Raw genomic sequence first — 24,606 nt, 5'->3', positions numbered from 1 at the left:
AGGCTTTACTCCAGTGTGTATCCTTAAATGATTTTTCAAGATTCCATCTTGACTAAATTGCTTAAAACAAATTTCACACTTGTAAGGCTTTTCTCCAGTGTGTATCCTTAAATGATTTTTTAAAGTTCCAGCTTCACTAAATTGCTTAGAACAAATTTCACACTTGTGAGGCTTTTCTCCAGTGTGTATCCTTAAATGATTTTTCAAAGTTTCATTTTGACTAAATTGCTTAGAACAAATTTCACACTTGTAAGGCTTTTCTCCAGTGTGTATCCTTAAATGATTTTTTAAAGTTCCAGCTTCACTAAATTGCTTAGAACAAATTTCACACTTGTAAGGCTTTTCTCCAGTGTGTATCCTTAAATGCGTTCTTAAATTTCCATCTTGACTAAATTGCTTAGAACAAATTTCACACTTGAAAGACTTTTTTCCAGTGTGTGTTACCAACGTTTTTTCTGATTTCGGCTTAATCTCATTCTGACGTAAACCTAAAAGAAAAATCAAACTATAAAACTTTGCATGCTGAAACTGTAGATGATAAACAAAATCTAACAACGCTGGAATAGATAAAGTAAACACACACTATGACAACGTCATTTATCGTCCAACCTAGTTGGTACTACGCCCAAGTTTCCACATATTTCTATACATTGACCTATTCTGTTTGGGTTTATTGTAACATTTTTTTTGTGATGATTCTGAGCTTGTTTTTGCTTTTTTATGCAGTACTTCATCCCTATTAACACATGTCTACCCAATACTAATTTTGTTATGTGTTTGACTGGGTATACTTCCCAGTTATGTTCACAGCACATAACTCTCAAGCATATTACCTCCTCTAGCAAGAATTAGGCAGATAGTTTCTAGCGTCTCACGTGACCCGGCCTTTAACTAAAATTTTTGGATGAAAACTAAAAACGATTATTTTATTTATTTAACAGCCTTATAAAAACTGACTTCATTAATGGCAAAATGCAAAAAGTGGATGCGAAAGTTGCATTTTTCACCTTTAAAATGCTCTTTGATTTTTGTCGATGGGACACTCGGATTAAGAATTTTTACCGTCTAAATTTTACTTAAAAATTTGATTTCGCTCGTGTAACTAACATTCAAAATCGCCGGTCGCTTCAAATGTGATTTGTGGGAGAACTATTTATTCTACACCAAAAGTGCTAACAAACATTTTCCTTCAAAATTGTCTTAGTTTTATTTCTAGTTTGAAACAAAAAAGGTTTGTCTAGTTTGCCTCAAAAAAGGTTTTAGCGGTTGAGTGGCATTTTAGTCTTAAACAACTGTCTTAAACGACAGTTGTAATTATTATTTAAATGTGGAAAGTAATAATACCTAAGGCGAATACCCGTCGATCGGATAGCCAAGCGGGCTGGGCGGCTGGCTTCACTGCGAGAGATGTCAGTTCGGTGTACAGAAAACAAAAAGGCCAACGCAGCAATTTAAAATTCTAAATGAATCTGCGGCTTAGTCTAGAATATGCTGGTATCTGATCGGCCTTTGGTGGAGCAGTACGGCAATAGATAAGGGCTTGCGGCTCGGTGATACTCCTCCATAGATCCTTACCGGAAGGGCGTGTGCCGCCTAAATACCGGGTATATATATATATATATATATATATATATATATATATATATATATATATATATATATATATGTATAAGTAATAATAGATAATAGTTTATTTATTTAATAATCTCTTTACTTCATTTAGTAATTGTTTTCTTGGATATGGATGGATATTTTGTTTTACTGTGTTAAATTCTACTGATTTATTATTTCCTTAATTTTTATGTATCTACTTGTATTATTACAAAATTGTTAATTTGTTTAAATTAGTCTTTTAAGCCCCTCGTACATACAAACCAAAATTGGTTGTATACCACTTTTTGATTGTCTTTAGGTGCGCCTAAATAAGCAATATTTTTACTGCGATATGTATAAGACTCTAATACTGACAACAATTTACCAGCCAGGATGATCAACTTTTGTGACAAAGTCCATTATGTCTGTTCTTATAGGATAAACTAAAAAAAAAATTACAAAACGTAATATACTGATAGGCATAGTAAATTGTTTTTGAAATTATTGAGTTTAGGTCAGTGGTCACCAAAGGGCGGATCGCGAGCTTGTTTTTTGCGGGCCGCCGTTAAATTCAAAATATAGTAATAAAATTATAGTGTAAAATTATAATCAAATCTAAATATCTTTACATTTTTAAAATGCACAGTACCTACTAATACTATATAAAAATACTCATCGCTTTCTCGTATTTTAACAGCCAATTAGAAATGTTTCTTTCCCAAGAGAATTCATAGTTTAATATTTCAAAATGTTGCTTAATCTGTGAGACCAAGTTGCATTTGTTCTTATTTACTGAAGTAAGTTCAAGCTAGCACAGAAAACAAATAGGCGGAAGTCCTGAATCGTGCATTTGCGATAGCTTGAGGCAATTTAAAGCAAACTTGAAAATAGTGAAAGAAATTTTGATTCTTCCTGTTTCAAATCTGAAAGCATAATCAGGTGTATTGATACTAAGATAGGTTTTAAAAAAACGCTATTTGTATTCTTTCCAACTAGTCAGCATATATTATTTTCGAAAAGGACACAGCTCATCACAAGGCTTTGAACAAACGAAGTTTCACACAAGATGTCCAAGAATGCATTTTGATGTTAGCCATTAAACTTATTACATATATTGAAAATTGCACGTTTTGCTCTTTCTACGGGTGTATCGACCACTGCTTTAAATTGAGGTAGGGCGACTCATAGGTATAAAAATTTATTAACAACTTCAATTGTTTACTCTTATAAAGAAATTTACCACCCCTACTACCGATGAGACCTCTTCGGGCAAATGGAAGAATTTTGGTTTGGTCCTCATACACAGTTAGCTGGTTGTGGTCACAGTACTTGTGCTTTTTTAGTCGCAGTCGTACAACAAAAGTGAAGGTGAATACTTAGCAATGCAACCCCTTGATTCCCTGAACTATGACTGGCACTCAAGACGATTATTTCTTCACAACCATCGGTTTTTTTAAATATTAGTAAAGTTTATCTTCAGTGAAACCTTAGAACTCTAGGTTCTAAGGTTTTTCTCTTGTGTGTATGCTTATATGACTTTTCAAGGCTCCAGAGTAATTAAACTGCTTAGAACAAATTTCACACTTAAGGCTTTTCTCCGGTGTGTATCCTTAAATGCTTTTTTAAAGTTCCAGCATCACTAAATTGCTTAAAACAAAATTGGCACTTATAAGGCATTTCTCCAGTGTGCACTCTTGAATGAATTTTCAAAGTTCCATAACGACTAAATTGCTTAAAACAAATTTCACACTTGTAAGGCTTTTCTCCGGTGTGTACTCTTAAATGCTTTTTTAAAGTTCCATCTTGTCTAAATTGCTTAAAACAAATTTCACACTTGTACGGCTTTTCTCCAGTATGTATCTTTAAATGCGATTTTAAATTTCCATCTTGTCCAAATTGCTTAAAACAAATTTCACACTTGTACGGCTTTTCTCCAGTATGTATCTTTAAATGCGATTTTAAATTTCCATCTTGTCTAAATTGCTTAGAACAAATTTCACACTTGTAAGGCTTTTCACCAGTGTGTATCCTTAAATGTTTTTTTAAAATTACAGCATAACTAAATTGCTTAGAACAAATTTCACACTTGTAGGGCTTTTCTCCGGTGTGTATCCTTAAATGCTTTTTTAAAGTTCCAGCATCAATATATTGCTTAAAACAAAATTGGCACTTATAAGGCATTTCTCCAGTGTGCACTCTTGAATGAATTTTCAAAGTTCCATCACGACTAAATTGCTTAAAACAAATTTCACACTTGTAAGGCTTTTCTCCAGTGTGTATCCTTAAATGGTTTTTTAAAACTCCAGCATCACTTAATTGCTTAGAACAAATTTCACACTTGTAAGGCTTTTCCCCAGTGTGTACTCTTAAATGCTTTTTTAAAGGTCTAAAGTCACTAAATTGCTTAAAACAAATCTCGCACTTATAGGGCTTTTCTCCAGTGTGTATCCTTAAATGATTTTTCAAAGTTTCATTATGACTAAATTGTTTAGAACAAATTTCACACTTGTAAGGCTTTTCTCCAGTGTGTATCCTTAAATGCGTTTTTAAATTACCATCTTGACTAAATTGCTTAGAACAAATTTTACACTCGAAAGACTTTTTTCCGGTGTGTGTTACCAATGTTTTTTCTGATTTCGGTTTCTCATTCTGACGTAAACCTAAAAGAAAAATCAAACTATAAAACTTTGCATGCTGAAACTGTAGATCATAAACAAAATCTAATAACGCTGGAATAAATAAAGTAAAGACACACTGTGACAACGTCATTTATCGTCCAACCTAGTTGGTACTACGCCCAAGTTTCCACATATTTACTATTTGGGTTTACGGTAACATTTTTTTTTGTGATGATTCTGAGCTTGTTTCTGCTTTTTTATGCAGTAGTTCATCCCTATTAACACATGTCTACCCAATACTAATTTTGTTATGTGTTTGACTGGGTATACTTCCCAGTTATGTTCAAAGCACATAACTCTCAAGCATATTACCTCCTCTAGCAAGAAGTAGGCAGATAGTTTCTAGCGTCTCACGTGACCCGGCCTTTAACTAAAACATTTGGAGGAAAACTAAAAACGATTTATTTATTTCACAGCCTTATAGAAACTGACTTCATTAGTGGTTAAGTATAAAAATTGGATGCAAAAGTTGCATTTTTCACCTTTAAAATGCACTTTGATTTTTGTCGAGATTAAAAGATAACGAATTTTTACCGTCTAAATTTTACTTAAAAATTTGATTTCGCTCGTGTAACTAACATTCAAAATCGCCGGTCGCTTCAAACGTGATTTGTGGGAGAACTATTTATTCTACACCTATTTTCCTTCAAAATTGTCTTAGTTTTATTTCTAGTTTAAAACATTTTTTTCTACGGCGTACAGATTCTTGGTAAATCAATGTTTTCCGTTTTTCACTGCCAACGAGGGGGTTTTAGAGGAAAGCCCGGGGAAATATTTTAGTCTTAAACGACTGTTGTAATCATAATTTAAATGTGGAAGTAATAACACCTAATACTTTATTCCTTTTTTTCATTTAATAATATCTTTACTTCATTTAGTAATTGTTTTCTTGGATATGGATGGATATTTTGTTTTACTATGTGTTAAATTCTACTGCATTATTATTTACTTAATTTTTATGTACCTACTTGTATTATTACAAAATTGCTAATTTGTTTTTTTTTGCCCCTAATAGAAATTATAGTCGGACAATTTTCAATTTAAAGTGACTCATCTACAAATTTAACTGAGAGCTAACGGTAACAATGTTAAATATCAGGAGTACAATCTTATCGGGGTCGTTGTTAGTGTGTATGCTTCGCCAATGTAAATAAGTGAAATATAATTCCATAAAATTTGCCCCCGTAACAATATAAATTGTGCATACCGGTGCGTTTTTCGAGCGTTAGTTGGAAAAGTTCAGTTGAATACTTTGAAACATCGGTAAACTTATTAACATTTCGCTGGGCTATATATTTACGTCCTTGCCAAAAAAATAGGAATCAGAGAAATATTTTATTCGTTTCACATTCTATATGTGCATAGGCGTGGTGTGTTCTGTTTCGTGTGCACGTGACTTTGTTTTAAATTTATTAAATAGACTTTATTCTATTTATTAATTTTAAAATAGTTTTTGAGGTAAGTAAACAACAATATGATTGTTGTTTATTATTTTTATCGCATTAAGATGGAAGCCATAGCGGATCCAAGTAATGTACAAAGAGAGCGGAAGTTTATGTCGGTAGAAGAAATGAAGATTGTCTGTAGAGTTTATGAAAATTTAAAAAATACACTTCGTACAGTGGAAGCTGTATCTCAGTGTTCATTTTTAACGGGAGTATCCGTGTCGATAATAAAACGCATTGTACGTGAAAAAAAGGTGACCGGGATTGTGAGAGCTCTAAAAATACATTGTGGTGGTAGAAAAAAATTAAAGGGACGAGTACCAGAAAATTTTTGTAAGCTCTACTATTCATTCTTTTTTTTTTAAGAATAAAGTCCATTACTCGAGATAATGAAGATAAGACCGCCTGTGTCCAGTTAACTAATTCTAAATACAAAACAAACAATGAAACTGACTCAAATAAAAATTTTAATGATAAAAACACCAAACATGTTGAAGGAATTCCAATATACAGGGCACTTCAAAAATTACTGCAAATTAAATGCACAATTAATCGAAATTCAAACCAAACAAACATGTGACTACATTACAAAGTTAATTGTTGAGAATGAGGAAAGCCCAAAAATAAATCTTAATCATATCACAACAGGGAGTTCAGAGAATAAAGCCGACGATGAAGGATATCAGATTGTGACAACAAGACGCAAGAAAATAATGGGAACTGAAATTACTGATAAAGATTTCCATGGAAAATCCGAACAACCAGACAAAAGGTTGTGGCTATTCATCTCAAAAGTTCCGGATAGTGTAAATGAGGACCACATCAAGAGTTTCATAATAACTAAGACAAACTGTGAGAATATACAAGTAAAATTGTTACCAACTGACCATAAAAGAAGGGATAATCAATGTTTTATGATAGGTGTACTATCTGACTTAAGGGAAGAAATTTACAATCCTGCTATTTGGCTGAAAAAAATTGGCATTGAACGGTTTAACTTTAGGTTAGGAAGAAGATTCTTAGATCGAGAGCATCACAATAGAGGTCTGTCAACTGGAGAAGATAGACCAGACTCTTTTTTAGTCAAGTAAATCCAAGAGAAACGTTACTTTTATCATCACCAGACAGTTGTTTAAAAATATTGCAACTAAATGCTCAATCTTTGACAAATAAGTTACTCAAACTTGAAGTCTTAACATTGCAGGAAACACCTGATATAATTTGTCTATCAGAACATTGGTGTACTGAAGAAAACATCCAATTTATGACCCTGAATGAATACAGTATCGCCTCTTATTTTTGTCGAAAGTTCCATATCCATGGAGGATCCATAATCTACATCAAAACTGATATTAAATTCAAAACATTAGATGTCTCTAACTTTAGCGAAGGAATGGAGTGTGAGTGCTGTGCGATTTCTCTGTTTATAGCCAATAAGAAAATTTGTGTTATGAGTGTTTATCGTTCGCGATCAGGAGAAGTTCAGAGTTTTCTGTGTAAATTACATATTATATTGGAGCTATGCAGTAAGTCATATCATGATATTTATATTTGTGGGGATCTAAACAATTATCTTGTCATGTCTAATAATAAGCAATCAACGAGTTTTTAGTAAGTTATAATCTGAGAGTCACATCTGAGGCTCCTACAAGAGTTTTCGTAGATAAAGTGGGTAAAACATCATCTACAAAATTAGACTACATATTGACAAATATCGAACCACATCTTTATAAATCAAATGTGTTCGAGGGACACTTCAGTGACCATAAAGTATTTTCACTTAGTGTAAATTTGCAAGCCAATAAAGTATCGAAAAAAGATAAAAAACCCATCAGTTACAGGGATATGTCAGATGAAAATATGCTGATGTTTAAAGCAGGGATTTCTTCTACAGTTTTTGATGAAGTTTATTCACAATTTAATGCTGAATATGCCACAAATTCATTTGTTAGCATTTTAGATTACAATCTAAATTTATATAGTCCAATAAAAACACGGTATAAGGCACACAAAACAAATAAGGCTACATGGGTAACAAATGAGGTAAGACACGCTAGTGAAAAACTATAAAATCTACACTGGATAGCAAAAAATATAGAGAGTCTCGAGTCTCAAGATACCTATAAACAGGCAAAAAAAAAAAAGAATATAATTCTCTATTAACAAATACTAAAATTAATTTATTACTTAATTAATCAATCTTACAATATACCAAAAACAATTTGGAATTTAGTAAACAGTGAAACTGGTAGGCAAAAGAACAGGTCTGATATTATTCTACATTATGATAATAAAATGATTACCAAGTCTTGTGATATTGCTAATTCGTTTGCTATAATTACAGAATACAATTTTCAAACTCATTTTAGCACATAGTTACCTTCTTCTTGTACTACCACAAAAATGTGTAACAAAACATTTTTCTTTTTACCCGTAACTCCAATTGAAATAAAAAATACAATCGATCAACTAAAAAATAAGCCTAGTATACTGGTATTGATAACATATCTGTAAAAATAATAAAACTGATAAGTGATCATATATCAATTCCTTTAACCCATTTAGTTAATCTCATAATAACAACCAGCCAATTTCCATCCATATTTAAAATGGCAAAAGTTATTCCAATCTTCAAAAAGAATGACCCTCATGATATTTCAAATTATAGACCAGTATCTGTCCTTAGCATAATTTCAAAAGTAATAGAGAAGGTTGTATACAACAGAATGTTAAATTTTATAGAAGAATACAATTTATTAACTCCAGCCCAACACGGCTTTAGATCAAAAAAGTCAACACTCACGGCTGCATGCAGCTTGTTTGAGCGTATTTATGATGCAATTAGATAGTAGAAACCACGTGGCAGGACTATTTTTGATCTATCACGTGCTTTTGACTGCTTAGACATAACATTTATTCGCAATAAATTATATAACGTTGGTTTTAGAGGGATATTTCTAGAATGGATAATAAATTTCTTAAGTGACAGGAAGAGTGTTGGTAAGATGAAAGAATCAAGCTCAGAACCATACACGACAAATAAAGGAGTACCACAGGGATCCGTGCTGGGACCATTATTATTCCTAATTTTTATTAATGACCTACCAGATCACATAAGGGCACTTATAATATCAATGTTTGCTGATGACACCTCGTTAATAGCCTCTGCACGTCCACTCGAGGAATTAAAAATGACAATGAAGACTGTTGTTGACTGCTTTATACGCTGGTGTAATACCAACAGATTAATATTAAACATTGACAAGACGTGACAATATCTTAACCGTCCATGATAGAAACAATATGTTATCTTCCACTCACTCTACAAAGTTTTTGGGTGTATTCATTGATTGTAATCTCAAATGGTCAGAGCAAGTGAATTCAGTGAACATGAAATTGAATAAAGCTTTTTATGCTATATCTAGAATTAAAAAGACACTACCCATCTCGGCATTGATGAACGTTTATTATAGCCTTGCTTACAGCTACATGTGCTATAATGTAATTTTGTGGGGGAAAAATACACACATAAATTCAATAGAAATTATCAATACCATTTATTTTATCAAAAGGGAAGGAATTAAAATATTAAGTATTGCAATTTTCTTAATCCTAGTATATTTATATCATACTAAAAACACGAATAGAGAATCTTATTTCTTATTGTCTCCTTTGTAACTAAAGCCAACTTTAACAATTTATAACAAAACATATCTGATTGAATTTGGATAATTTTATAATAATGAAATGTTATGAAATTTAATATGCAATATGGTATTTAATAAAAAAACCCCATATACTCATGTCACAAAAGTAAACGACTGACCTTTGCTGATAAATCGACAAATGGCTGCACACGTAAAATTTTTCCTTCCTAAATTGTAACCAAAAGAAATCATCCACGTTCTCCGTTCTCCAACAATGTGTTTCTGCTACTTTGCAAATTCTGCTCTCCTTCTTGTTCACTGTTTCCCACAGTGCTCGTTCCTATCTTCTCCTGATGCAATTCTCCGCCTTTTTTTTTAATCACTTCTACTTTTTATAACGGGGATCTCTTTTATCGACTCGGTGCCACAAATTCAAACAAATTTTTTCTCATTAATTACAAAACTGGACACATCAGACTCCAAGGAGTTTTCAAAAGAACTAATAACACTTGTAACTTTTAATACAACCTGCGGTACTTTTCCAACACACAGTCTTCAAAACTGGACTTCTCCTATCGATCGAACAAACACAACTTTCAAAATCTACTCATTCATTCCAGACATCGGCTCGTTGTCCCGTCCATCATTATTTTTCATCAAATCAAAAAAAAACTTTCAACCATACCATATAATTTACCAAATTCAACCTCTCTTGTAATTCTACAGAAATTCTCAAACTTTCGTATTTGCTTGTTCTTTCTGGAGTTCCAAGAATAAATAAAATTCCTTATATCTCTATAACCAAAACTTAATTCTACACTTTCCAAAAATTGTGTTATCTATTTTTAAGAAACTAATACAAAAGTATATTTTAAAAGCTGTCTACTTAAATACAATAATCACTCTTTGAAATATATACGGGTTACTGTTTTTTCCAGCCTATAAATGGCTATCCGAATAATCTCTTATTGTTGTGACGAATTACCAAAAATTCATATTTCGGCGAAAACACTTTCTTAAAACTAGCTATTTTTACAAATTTTGTCATATACAGGGCATTGAAAATTGACATGATCGTGGTCTATGAAGATGCAATTTTTATTTTATATTTGATTTCAAGTAGGAACATAGCTATGCAGGGTGGTCCTTAAGTAATTGTACAAAAAGAAACAGTAGATTCTACACTTTAAAATATTACGATTTAAACCAAATTGCTTTAATAAAATGTTGATATTAAGAAAGATACAGGGTGTTAAAGTGCAAATTTAAGATTTTATATTTCATTATAACTTTCATGTTTTAAATATGAGAAATTATAATTTGATGCACATTTTGATGTAACTGATAGAGGGCGCCACATATGCTACATGTGGTATAAATTTGGGCTTAACTTTTTTGCTCTTTAAGTTACCTGCATTTGGGACAAAGATACATTATTTTAACACAAAAAAGGTATACTTGTTAATAGCTTCAAAACTAAACAGTTTTCGAGATAATCGCATTTTAAAAATCAGCTGCATAATTCTGATTTAAGGCAATTACTCCAGACAACGAAGAAAAAATAGATTTCATTAAAGAATATATATCTTTGATGTGGTACTCTCAAATGTGGATTTTCAGCACTTGCAAGGCTTTTCTCCATTGTGTATTTTTACATGATATTTCAAAGTTCCAGATTCACTAAATTGCTTAAAACAAATTTCACACTTATACGGCTTTTCTCCAGTGTGAACTCTTAAATGCGTTTTTAAATTTCCATCACGACTGAATTGCTGAGAACAAATTTCACACTTGTAAGGCTTCTCTCCAGTGTGTATCCTTAAATGATTTTTCAAAGTTCCATCCTGACTAAATTGCTTAAAACAAATTTCACACTTGTAAGGCTTTTCCCCGGTGTGTACTCTTAAATGCTTTTTTAAAGTTCCTGCGTCACTAAATTTCTTAAAACAAATTTCACACTTGTAAGGCTTTTCTCCTATGTGTATCCTTAAATGTTTTTTTAAAATTGCAGCATCACTAAATTGCCTAGTACAAATTTCACACTTGTAAGGCTTTTCTCCAGTGTGTATCCTTAAATGCCTTTTTAAATTTCCATCACGACTGAATTGCTGAGAACAAATTTCACACTTGTAAGGCTTCTCTCCAGTGTGTATCCTTAAATGATTTTTCAAAGTTCCATCCTGACTAAATTGCTTAAAACAAATTTCACACTTGTAAGGCTTTTCCCCGGTGTGTACTCTTAAATGCTTTTTTAAAGTTCCAGCGTCACTAAATTGCTTAAAACAAATTTGGCACTTGTAAGGCTTTTCTCCAGTGTGCACTCTCAAATGTGTTCTCATATAATATGAAGTAGTAAACTGCTTAAAACAAATTTCACACTTAAAAGTCTTTTTTCCGGTGTGTGTTACCAACATTTTTTCGGATTTCGGTTTAATCTCATTCTGACGTAAACCTAAAATAAAAATCAAACTATAAAACTTTGCATGCTGAAACTGCGGATCATAAACAAAATCTAACAACGCTGGAATAAATAAAGTAAAGACTACACTATGACAACGTCATTTATCGTCCAACTTAGTTGGTGCTACGCCCAAGTTTCCACATATTTGTATACATTGAATAATTCTATTTGGGTTTACTGTAACATTTTTTTGTGATGATTCTGAGCTTGTTCCTGCTTCTTTATGTAGTACTTCAGCCCTATTAACGCATGTCTATCCAATATTCATTTTGATATGTACTTGACTGGGTATACTTCTCAGTTATGTTCACAGCATATGACTATCAATTATATTACCTCCTCTAGCAAGAAGTGGGAAGATAGTTTCTAGCGTCTCACGTGACCCGGCTTTTAACTAAAACACTTGGAGGAAAACTAAAAACGATTATTTTATTTATTTAACAGCATTATAGAAACTGACTTCATTAGTGGCAACTAATGCACTTTGATTTTTGGGAGGGGACACTCGGATTTAAAGATCGAATTTTGCCGACGAAATTTTACGTAAAAAATTGATTTCGCTCGTGTAACTAACATTCAAAATCGACGGTCACTTCAAGCGTTATTTCTGAGAGAACTATTTATTCTACACCAAAAGTGCTAATAAACATTTTCGTTCAAAATTGTCTTAGTTTTATTTCTAGTTTGAAACATTTTTTTCTACGGCGTACAGATTCTTTGTAAATCAATGTTTTCCGTTTTTCACTGCCAATGAGGGTGTTTTAGAGGAAAGCCCGAGGAAGGAGCGGCAAACTTTTTTGCATCTTTTTGAGGTCCCAACAAAAGGGGTTTTAGAGGTTGAGTGTCATTTTAGTCTTAAACGACTGTTGTAATCATTATTTAAATGTGGAAAGTAATAATAATAGTTTACTCCTTTCATTGAATAATCTATTTACTTCATTTAGTAATTGTTTTCTTGGATATGGAGGATATTTTGTTTTACTATGTGTTAAATTATACTACATTATTATTTACTTAATTTTTATGTACCTACTTGTATTATTACAAAATTGCTAATTTGTTTTATTTTGTGTCTAATAGAAATGTGCCAAATTAATCTTTTAAGCCCCACATATATACAAACCAAAATTGGTTGTATACCATTTTTTGATTGTCTCTAGGTGCGCCTACATCAACAATATTTTTACTGCCATATGTATAAGACTCTAATACTGACAACAATGTACCAGCCAGGATGATCAACTTTTGTGACAAAGTCCATTATGTCTGTTCTTATAGGATAAACTAAAAAAAAAAGTTATTTACAAAAATAGTAGGCAACTGTAAGCTTAGACTAAGCCTGGTCGTAGCCAACCTTTTCATGGAGCACCTAGAAAAGAGTGGAGACCCTAGAGAATGGAGTCAGCATACAAGCCAAGGGTATGGTTTAGATACGTCGATGACCCTTTTGTGATTTGGGGTTACGGAGTAGCAAAACTTAACGATTTCCTGTCTTATATAAACACACTACATCCAAATATTCAATTTACGATGGAAACAGAGAAAGATTAACAACTACCGTTCTTAGAGTAAAGTATTAGTAAATCGAAAGGAAGGTTACTTAGGACATAAAGTGTTTCGAAAACCTACACACAACAAAGAAAATCAAGGACTGTTTAAGATCGGTGTAGGACAAACGCGACCCATTAACAACGGCCGGAGTATACCGAATATGACGCACATGTGGAATGATATATGTGGAAACCAGGAAAAGACACACAAACACAAGGATAAACGAACATAAAAGTCATTGTAGTTTAGGCAAGAAACGCAGATGCTGGATAAAACATGACAGTACTACCCACGGTTATATCGGGAAGCGGTGGAAATATATAAGTATCCAAATAATTTTAATCGGATAGACTAAAAATTGACAAAATACCAATATTAAAATCCACAAACACCCTTCCCGCAAAACACGAAAAAAGAAAAGCTACGAACGACAACAAGCCCCCTCACGACGAAACCTGTGGAGGGAAGGCGAGTAGAAAATATAAATATGGCCTCCGTAGTACAACGAGGCAGTTATGCAATACGCACCATCCGGGGTCAGAACCTCAGAGCCCAACGTATTCTTAAAACTACCTGCTCATTCCTCGGCAATGTATTCAAAAGACATCCCAAATCCAAACTCCTTTTCCTACCCAGCAATGAACTCCCTAAATCATCGTTGGAAACAAACAACGCTTTTAGCTGATTGTAAAAAGTTATGACCAATAAAATGTGGAGGACTTAAAAGTACAGTTGGTAAGTAACTGGCAAAAAAAATCTAAATGTGGTGGGAGATTAAGAATTAAAAACTTTCTAAGAATGTCAGAGTGACAAATTTTGTTTTAAATAAGTAGGGGAGAAGAGGGAGACTTGATCATATGGGAGACTTGATCACTCTTTAAAATTTCAGTAAATAAGCAACCTAGAATTATAAAACCGGCAACATAGCGTAGCTGTAAGTATGGCAGTGGAGTGGATCCCATGCAATTTAGTTTTCGTTAGAATACACAACGAAGAGCACGTGTTCATTAAAATTATTTTGTCCCTACCGAAAAGTGTTTTCAGAATTATTTCAAGTTGATATTCTTTACTATTTGTTTAGGTGAGTGTTTCGTATCATTTTTATTTAACACCATAATCATTTAGTTTACGTTTTGCATAGTTTGCAGTGAGTTCTAGTTTGTTGTCATATTTTTATAGACTAAAATATTAAAATGGCCTCTTAGGGAGACTTGATTCCTTCTTATCTGGGAGATATGATCCCTAGATCAAGTCTCTCAGAAACTCCTTATAGATGAATGTTTTTTATTTTTGGTAAACGAACACCAGCCGACAGCCAGAGGTTAAAAGAAGCTGTTATTAATAACGATACGTCTCTCAAGGTAACGGCAAGTCGTTTTCAAATAAATATTATGACATCAAAAAGATACGTTCGCAGACAACGATCCGAAAATGTTGAAATATCCTTCTCTCCTGATTACAAGAAGGCTCAAATATTTAGAGGAAATGCAGAGGAAAATATGTTTAAAAATTATTTAGATGTTGCCAGCAAATTACACCATGGCCTTACAAGAAAACAAGCAAAAGAACTGGCGACGAGTTTGCCGTAAGAAATAGTCAAATAATACCTGTTTCGTGGAATAAACATAAGCAATCCAGTTACGACTGGTTACCTATACGGATTTCTGAAGAGGATGAAGACCTTATCACTACGCTCTCCGGAAGCAACTAGTCTTTCTAGAGCTGTAGATGTATCAACATTTTTCGGAAAGTTCTTAAAAACCATGAAATTGGACCAGAAGCAATTTGGAGCGTGGACGAAACTGGACTTTCCACTGTCCATAAGCCAAAGAAGATCATTGCATGTAAAGGTGATAAGCACGTTGGTAAAATTACGTCAGGGGAACATGGAGCAACAGTAACTGTTTGTTGTGCAATCAATGCAATTGGAAACCATATATCGCCTTTTATGGTTTTCCTTCGAAAACTCTGGCAAGATCGTATGATTGATAATAGTGACCAGTGACCACTGGCGTAATTTATGAAAGTGGATGGATGACCGCTTCTAATTTTATCAAATTTTTGGAACATTTTCAAAAACATGTAAAGGCGACTACCGACAATAAATAATTCTTTTACCATCACACATGTCGCATAAGCTCCAGGCGTTATACAGGAGTGTATTTGGCACTCTCACGAGTTTCTATAATACTGCCTGTGATGATTGGATGGTGACCCAGGAAGGACAATTACAATATATTACAATATACGAAGTCATAGGATGCTTAGCTTACACTTTCCCGTTAGCATTTACTCCACGTAATATTGAAAGCGGATTCAGAGTTACGGGTATATGGCCTTTCAATTCCAATATTTTTACCGATGAATGTTTTACGTCGGCGTATATTACTGATCGCGAAGATCCGGAAAATAATTCCACTTTATCTCAGTTTTATGTTGCAACACCAGCAATAGATAACAATAACGAACCCTACTGGCACTTTCACCACCCCTGAAATAATTAGACCATCTTCTTCAACTGGATCGATTTCACATAATCAACAACTACGACGAACACTAATAGAGGACAAAAACCAGCCTTCTACTTCTACTGGTACTTTTACCACACCTCAAATAATTAGATCACATCCTGTAAATGGGCATACTTCGCAAAATGATCAGCTACAACAAACATCAATGGAGCACAATAACCAGCCTTTCACTTTTGCCACTTTTAGTAGCCCAGAAATGATCAGACCTCATCCTAAAGCCGGGACCAGAACTTCAAAAAAGAGTAGAAAGCGAGCGACTATGAAAATTCTCACAGTTACACCAGAAAATCTTGCGCAGAAGCTGAAGTTAAAGCTAAAGAAAAAAAACTAGAAAAAGAGTAAAAGGCCAAAGTAAGAGCACTTAAAAAAACGACTAAACAAAAACTTAAGGATTAGAGGAAATCTTCAAGTTCGGGGGGCAGTGACATTATGCTATCATCGTTAGAGTCTGAATATGATCGTAATGATGAAATGCAAGTAGAGACAGATACTGAATGTAAATCAGAAGCAGAAGGTGACGAGTTTGAATTGAGTGTGCAAGATTGGGTAATTGTAAGCTTTATCTCCGAAAGAAACTTAGTCCATCATTACGTAGGACAGATAACAGGAAGAAAGAACGAGGATTTTAAAATCAAATTTGCCCAAAAAAGAGGTGACAAAACCTTTAAGTGGCCAGAAAAAGAAGACATGGGTGAAGTCGCATGTGACCAAATTTTAAAACAGTTACCAAGCCAGACTTTTAGGAGCTACAGTAGACGCATAGGATGTTTAGTCTTTCCTAAATCACTGAGAATGTTCAATATTCAACAATAATTATTTTTTTCACTTTTATAACTTTTTAATATAGTTTTCTGCCAGAAAGTGTTTCTATTTTTAATATTTTTAATAATTTTTGGTTTTATTTTAATATTGTAAATCTGGGAAGGTATAATCAAGTCACCCATACACAAGGATCAAGTCTCCTGAAGTACGGGGAGACATGATTAGTTTTTCTCTATTACTAGATTCTACAAAAACTCGTTATTTATTAGCAGTATATTTTTCGGGTGCATAACACCCAAAACTTTGATAAATTTATAATGTTCCACTAAATTTACCTTTCAACTGTCCTATAAACCTATACAGAACAAAAATTATTTTTATTATGCATATATTTACTGCCATTAAACTTAATTACAGCTTTAACTAGTAGTGTTCTACTATGGATTCTTTAATAAAAAACACTCATTATCAAATTTATTATGAACATATTTCTGAAGCATTACTGAGTCATATTTAAACTCTTCTATATTTACATAATATTATAAAAACGAAAACTTTAAAACAGAAAAATCATATTAATAATGATGAACACCTAGGTTCCTTCCTGTGTTCAGTCCGTTCCCCCAGTGTAACAGAGAAAACTGAGGCAAATCCTCAACTGGCGTGAAGCAAAACTGAGGTCACATGTTCCATAAATCTGGCCCATTATACAGAGTTATACGGACTGTTTTGCATCAGTTTGCTCTGGTACACTGGAAGAACAGGATTATATTGCAGCCATAAGTCTATCTTGTATTATATGTCTATGGTCCGAACAGTCAGAATAATAAATTTTCAAGTGTGCAGTTTTTCTGACTAAACACATTTATTTATCACATAAAGAACAAACAAGCCACCCATATGTAAAACAACACTCACAATAAATCAACCTAAAATGTTAGCATTTTAATAGTAAGCAAAAACCATACATATTTAAGAGCAAGGCTAATCTCCAAGGCTCTGTTTAATACCATTATTACAATAGTCAAATAGTTGAGAAAGGGTAGAAAGCGAGCAACTACGAAAATTCCCACAGCCACACCAGAAAAACTTGTGCTTGAAGCTGAAGTTAGAGCTAAAGAAAAAAAATTAGAAAAAGATCAAAAGACCAAAGAGCACTTAAAAAAATGATTAAACAAAAACTTAAGGATTTGAGGGAATCTTCAAGTTCGGAGGGCAGTGACATTATGCTACCATCGTCAGAGTCTGAATATGATCCTAATGATGAAATGCAAGTAGACCAGATTTTAAAAAAGTTACCAAGCGCGACTTTTATAAGCTACAGTAAGCGCATAGGATGTTTTGTCTTCCCTAAATCACGGAGAATGTTCAATATTCAACAATAATTTTTTTTTCACTTTTATAACTTTTTGAATATACTTAATTTAAAATTTTAAAATTAGTTTTCAGCATAAAATTTTTGGTTTTGTTTTAATATTGTAAATCTGGGAAGGTATATTCAAGTCACCCATACCCAAAGTATTGGTCTTTTTATTTCTATAAAATTTTCCAAAACTGCAAACAATATTGCAGCTATTTTAGCTTGCCAAGTAATTGTCTAGTAGCCAGGTAAAACAACACAGCATATACAAAAAATGTGTCGCTGCAACTAAAGCTTTATAGCTGAGCCATACTAAAAACATTCCCCAATATGCAGAAAGTATTGCTTGTTTAGAGACACTAACTAATAAATAGTTATAAAAATTTTCAGTAATTTTAATCTTGAAATCATTTAAGTGTTAAGTTGAATAAAGGTAACTTATAACCTTTACCTTTCAACTGTCCTATAAACCTTTACAGAACAAAAATTGTTTTTATTAGGCATATATTTACTAATATTAAAATTATTATTAAAATTATTATTATATTATACATTTAATTAGTAGTGTTCTACTATGGATTCTTCAATAAAAAAAACTCATTATCAAATGTATTATGAACATATTTCTGAAGCATTACTGAGTCATATTTAAACTCCTATATTTACATAATATTATAAAAACAAAAACTTTAAAACAGAAAATTCATATTAATGATGATAACAACCTAGGTTCCTTCCTGTGTTCTGGTAATTTAGGGTTAAGTTATAATTAAGTCAAAACTAAAGACATATAATAAAAGATAGACTGATTGTTGCAATACCAGCCCGTTCCCCCAGTGTGACAGAGAAAACTGAGGCAAAGCCTCAACTGGCGTGAAGCAAAACTGAGGTCACATGTTCCATAAATCTGGCCCATTGTACAGAGACATACGGACTGTTTTGCATCAGTTTGTTCTGGTACACTGGAAGAACAGGATTGTATTGCAGCCGTAAGTCTATCCCTAAAGAATATATTGAGGTTAAGTGTACCTCATTCATTTGCAAAAATAATGTCTAAGTTATGTTTTAAATGCAACAAAGACTGTCATACCGACAAATGCAGCAAAACAGGTATTTTTGGCTATCCCTGTGACTTATGTTCGAGATTTGTATGCCGTATTTGCACAGGCTTACAAGTGCAAGAAATTCCGTGCATACCCAGCCCATCTAGGGTTATGCTGTTTGTCTGCCCGGATTGTTGCAAAAACATAGGAGCACCTGGCGCCCCAAAGCCTCAGTTGACATGACTGATGATGTTTATGATGTTAATGCCTCTGATTTTCCTAACACCAATGTTGACATGATTTCAAACAGTTTAAAAACTTTGATTGATTCTGATTTGACACCAAAACTCAAAGCATTGATTTCTTCCTTTAAAGATAATATCATTACTCATATTGCAACAAAACTGAGTGCAGCCCAGGAGGCTGTGGCAAATAATCATTCAGTAGCACTTAAAAATCACTCAGATCAAGTTTCATCGAAGGTGGATGGTTTGAATATGGCTATACAAAAAGTCCAACAAGAGATTGTGCTAAATAGACAAACCTTACTGACGAGTAAAATTGATAATGAACCCAAATCAGAGTGACATACCTTCTACTGCATCAGTCATAAGTTCTGCTGTGCCGAGTGCTACGCAGTCTCTCTTGAGTAATCCCAGGCCCAGTGAAGCTACCCATCATAATGCTCTCAGAAAATCTTCATATGCACTAGTTTGCGGTACTGGCGCCTGCTCAGACCAATTAAAAGGTGTGCCCAAAACAAATCATATTAAACGCTTATGGTTTTACCTAAGTAGGGTGCAAAACTCTGTTGGTCGCTCCGTTGTAAAAGATTACATAAAGAAAGCTGCCAATATTGGTAATGAAAAACAACATTCACAAACAACAAACAACAAAAACAACAACAACAAAGACATTTATGTTAAACTGATAAAATTTAATGAAGAATTTAACTCATTTAGATTTGGAATTCCTACTGAGTATGAGACAATAGTGAATAGTAGTGATTTTTGGCCCCCAGATGTCCTTTTCAGGAAGTTTGTGTTTAACTACCATAGAAACGTTGATAATACCGTAATCCAGTCCTTAGCCAACACATCAACTCATTAAACAACAGTTAACCTGCCAAAAAACTGAGAAGTAGCCTAAAATGTTACTTTCATAATGTTGGCGGACTTCGAACTAAACTCTTTCAGTTAAGGGACTCTTTGCTACTAAATAATTATTCTAAATACTTATAATAATAATTATTATTCTACATATTATTCTAAATAAACTATTTCTGGTTAGTGAAACTGATCTATTAAACTATAATGTTTATAGACAGGACCTCTATCAGCACGGACTGGACACTGAGCGGAGGAGTGTACATTGCAATCAAGAAAAACCTATCCTATAAACTAATAAGTAAGTCAAATTTGTTTAACATAGAACAACTTTTGGTGGAAGTTAAACTGAATGATGATCAGCTTATAATAGGAGGAGTCTATATACCACCTAGTTCATTAGCTGAGGCATATGAATATCACTGAACCTTTCTTGAGGAACTGATAAATCAACATCCACAAAGTTCTGTGATCTTGGCTGGCGATTACAACCTGAGAGATGCTCAATGGAGTGAGTTATGATCAAAACGGAGTTTATTTATCTACCTTACTTCCTGATGGCTCTCATGCGAATACTGTATGTGGATCTTTTGCATTTTTAAATTTCCATCAGTGCAATAATATACCAAACAGACATGGAACATTCCTGGATCTCATTTTTTCACATATACCTGATGTAAATGTGTGTACGCCAGTTGATCCGTTGTTTTGTGAATCATTCAGGCATAAGCCATATGAATTTTTTATCCCTATTGGCTATTTTAAAGAGTTGGTTTTTTATGAAGACCATTGTTTTGTGAATCATTCAGGCATAAGCCATATGAATTTTTTTATCCCTATTGGCTATTTTAAAGAGTCAGTTTTTTATGAAGACTATGTTTATGATTTCAAAAACTGTAATTTTAATTCTGTTAACCTTTATCTGTCTTCAGTTAATTGGGATGCATTATACCATTGTAATAATATAAATGAGGCTTGTCAAATATTTTACAGCTATATGTATCAGTGTTTAGATATTGTTGTTCCAAGTGTTCCTACAAGTTCCCAATTTGGTTCCCAATAAAACTTAAATATCTTATTATTCAAAAGAAAAAAGCTCATCTGAGGTTTAAATTATCTAAATCAAACGAGGACTACTTATTGTTCTCTAATCTGTGTGATCAATGTAAAGTTGAACATACGCTTTGTCAGAAACAACATTTTTAGTCTCTTGAAAAAAATTTTAGTAATTACCCCAGGGAATTTTGGGGATACATTCGTAGACTTTGTAAATCTTTGAGTTACCCCCAAGAAATGTATCTAGGTGACAGAAGGGCACAAGGCAATATCGAAATTGCTAACCTTTTTGTTGAGTTCTTCTCTAGTGTATATGAGAATGATAAAGATGCTCCCATTCCAGATTTTGAAAACTGTGTAAAACACATTGACCCTGTAAACCTAATTCAAGTTGACACTATATCAGTGTTTAATGAATTAAGAAAACTTCCAAACAAATTCTCCTCAGGGCCTGAGAAAAACCCACCGGTATTATTAAAGCACTGTCTATACCATATTCATTTTACAAATTCCCAATCGTCAATAGAACCACGTGTAAGCCTGACGTGAAGGGTAGTACTGATGTACGACCTATGTATTATATGACTTTTAAAAATATTTACTTTTGAAACTGTTAGTGTAAGAATTTCTTGAAATTTAATCATTATATCACAATTAAACTAAACTCTAAAAAATAACACGACCAGTAAATAACTTAACAATAACTATAACAAATATAAAACAATATATTAACTTAAAAATCAACACGATACAATTTGAATTTAAAATTATGGCAAGTTGGGATCTGTAACATGAGAATCTGTCTTGCTTAAGGTAATAAATTATATTTAATAGCCCCTTGACGAATGAGACGGCGAATATCAACATGTGCTCATGTTTACTGATGGGAATTTGGTAAACGAATGAACTTTATGCTCTCTTACTATGTCCCTAAAATATCTTTATAATTTATCTCTTATGACTGGTGAGTTCCCTTCTTTCTGGAAGAACAGTTATATTGTACCCATTTTTAAGTCAAGTAAAAGGGAAGATATTGAAAAATACTGAGGAATTTGTATACAGTCAGCAATCCCAAAACTCCTCTACAAGCTAGAGACTTCTCACTTATCAAAACTAACAAATAATATAATAATACCCCAACAGCATGGCTTTCAAAGGGGAGGAGCACAGTGTCAAACTGGTTGGTCTACCAAGATGATATTTTGGGTGCCTTTGAGAGGAAGTACCAGGTGGACAGCATCTATACTGACTTCTCAAAGGCATTTGATAAAGTAAATCATTGTTATTTAATCAGTAAATTAGGAGCCATTGGTATAGCTGGCAAATGGCTTGATTCATATGATAGTTTTCTTGTGGGTAACACCCAGAGCATTAAGATAAATGGTGTGTTGTCTCAATCTGTTGATGTCCTCTCTGGAGTACCAAAGGGGTCACATTGTGGTCCTCTACTATTTGTCCTCTTTGTTAACGATGTTGAGAAAGTCATTAAGTATTCAAAATTTCTCAACTTTGCTGATGATAAAAAAAAATTTATAAAGTCATTACTTGTTAGTATGATCAAATTCAGCTACAAGAGGATCTCAGCAGATTTAGCGATTGGTGCAAACTAAATGAATTAAAATTGAACATTGATAAGTGTTGTGTTATTACTTTTCACAGGAAGCAAACAATTTTAAATTACAATTATAGCATTGATAACACTCAGCTGTCTAGGCAGGACTGTGTTAAGGATTTAGGTGTTTATTTTGATTATAAATTAACATTTCGTAAGCATCTAGAGGTCACAGTAAACAGTGCATTTAAACAATTAGGGTTTATAACTAGAACCACTTCTCAATTTTCATGTTTTGTTTTACCAATTCTTTTTAATAGTCTCATTCGCTCCAGACTAGAATATGCAATAGTTGTATGGGGACCTTACTATCAAACATCTATAGACCAGCTTGATCATGTTCAGCATACATTTGGTAAACACTATCATTACCGTAGTGCTTTTCATGACCTCTCTGTCCCATACAGTTATAGTATGATGACTGATCACTTGAAAATGGTTTATATGAATCGGCGAAAAGATTATTTTTGCCTAATATTCATTTACAAAATTGCTAATAATTTGATAAATTGCCCTGAACTTTTAAATGTATTTGGTCTTAACACTTTTCTTGGAACTAGGCATACCTCGTTCTTTCATCTACTATTTCATCAATTTAATTATGAATATTTCAAGCCTCTTACTCATATGGTGAGACTATATAATAGGTACCAAAGTGATATGGACTTATTTTTCCAGTCCTTAGAACAATTTAAAAATGTGATAAAGAGGCTGCTATTTGTCTGATATTAGTTTGTATTCAAGTTAATTATTAGTTTTTGTTAAACTTTACTAATTATTTTCCAATGTTATGCTTACTTTGAAAATTTTTATATATTATATTTTGTTCCAATGTAAATGGTATATCCCTTAATAAATAAAATCTTGTATTATCTGTCTATGGTCAGAACATAGAATAATAAACTTTCAAGTGTGCAATTTTTCTGACTAAACACATTTATTTATCACATAAAGAAGAAACAAGCCACCCATATGTAAAACAACCAAGGGTAATCTCCAAGGCTCTGTTTAATAGCATTATTACAATATTCAAATAGTTGAATTGAGGTTACATTTATATTTAAAATTAAAGATATATTTTAAAGATGTACCCACATAAAAAAACCGTTTTTGTAACTTATACGTACCACATTGACTCTGATTTTCTTCAATTAGGTCTTTATCATCCTTAATATTTGGTTCAGCCTTCAAATTTTTACAGGTTAACAAATTAATACTACCTTCAATTTGTTCATGTTTTACATTTTCAATAAATATTTCCGTATTCATTTGATTGAACCAATCTTTAGAATCTTCATTAGTTGTATTATCCTGGAGTAGAAGTATTTCTTGTTTAAATTCATTTTTTATAGTAACTGGAAATTCTGTGTTATCCACATCATCGTTCTCTAATTGGATTTCGCATTTTATATTAGATACTTTATTTTTCGTGTAAATGTCTTCCTGTGTCTCCATACTGTTTGTTTAAATTGAGTGTTCAGGACTCAGGTTACATTCAATTCAATATCCACTATGAAAAAATCATGGTACAATGAATACAGAAGGTATGATATTGCGCATGACATTTGACAGCTGGCCCAGGAGTGTGACGTAGTCAAGACCGCTCGACCCCATTATTACAGCTTAACGTACTATCTATTTTGAAATTATGGTCAAAAAATGATCAATTTTTTTTAAATGTTTTGTTTTGGTTATAATTGAATAAAAAAATATATTTTCAGTAGCATAAAACCTTTACTTTTCCTAGGAATTCAGGCGAAA

General features: G+C 32.9%; 1 protein-coding gene across 2 annotated transcripts; it reads right to left on the bottom strand.

Moving 5' to 3' along the window:
- Positions 1 to 366: 366 nt before the first annotated feature.
- On the bottom strand, positions 367 to 24,577 carry LOC140444238 (uncharacterized). Of its 2 annotated transcripts, XR_011951318.1 has the most exons (3): positions 23,973 to 24,577; positions 2,243 to 4,253; positions 367 to 488 (listed from the first exon to the last, which is right to left on the bottom strand). XR_011951318.1 is itself a non-coding variant. In XM_072535988.1 (2 exons), the coding sequence occupies exons 1-2, from the start codon at positions 24,298 to 24,300 to the stop codon at positions 10,980 to 10,982; spliced, it is 1,164 nt and encodes a 387-aa protein (XP_072392089.1). In that variant the 5' UTR covers positions 24,301 to 24,577; the 3' UTR covers positions 9,250 to 10,979. The 2 variants fall into 2 exon arrangements, 1 of the variants encoding a protein (XP_072392089.1); XM_072535988.1 differs by lacking the exons at positions 367 to 488; positions 2,243 to 4,253 and adding an exon at positions 9,250 to 11,815.
- Between the last annotated feature and the right edge of the window lie 29 nt (positions 24,578 to 24,606).

The sequence above is a fragment of the Diabrotica undecimpunctata genome, chromosome 1 (genome assembly GCF_040954645.1).
Source record: "Diabrotica undecimpunctata isolate CICGRU chromosome 1, icDiaUnde3, whole genome shotgun sequence".
In the NCBI taxonomy this organism is placed as follows: Eukaryota; Metazoa; Arthropoda; class Insecta; order Coleoptera; family Chrysomelidae; genus Diabrotica; species Diabrotica undecimpunctata.
The sequence above is the reverse complement of the archived record's forward strand: the minus strand, read 5'-3'. Positions and strand labels throughout refer to the sequence as shown.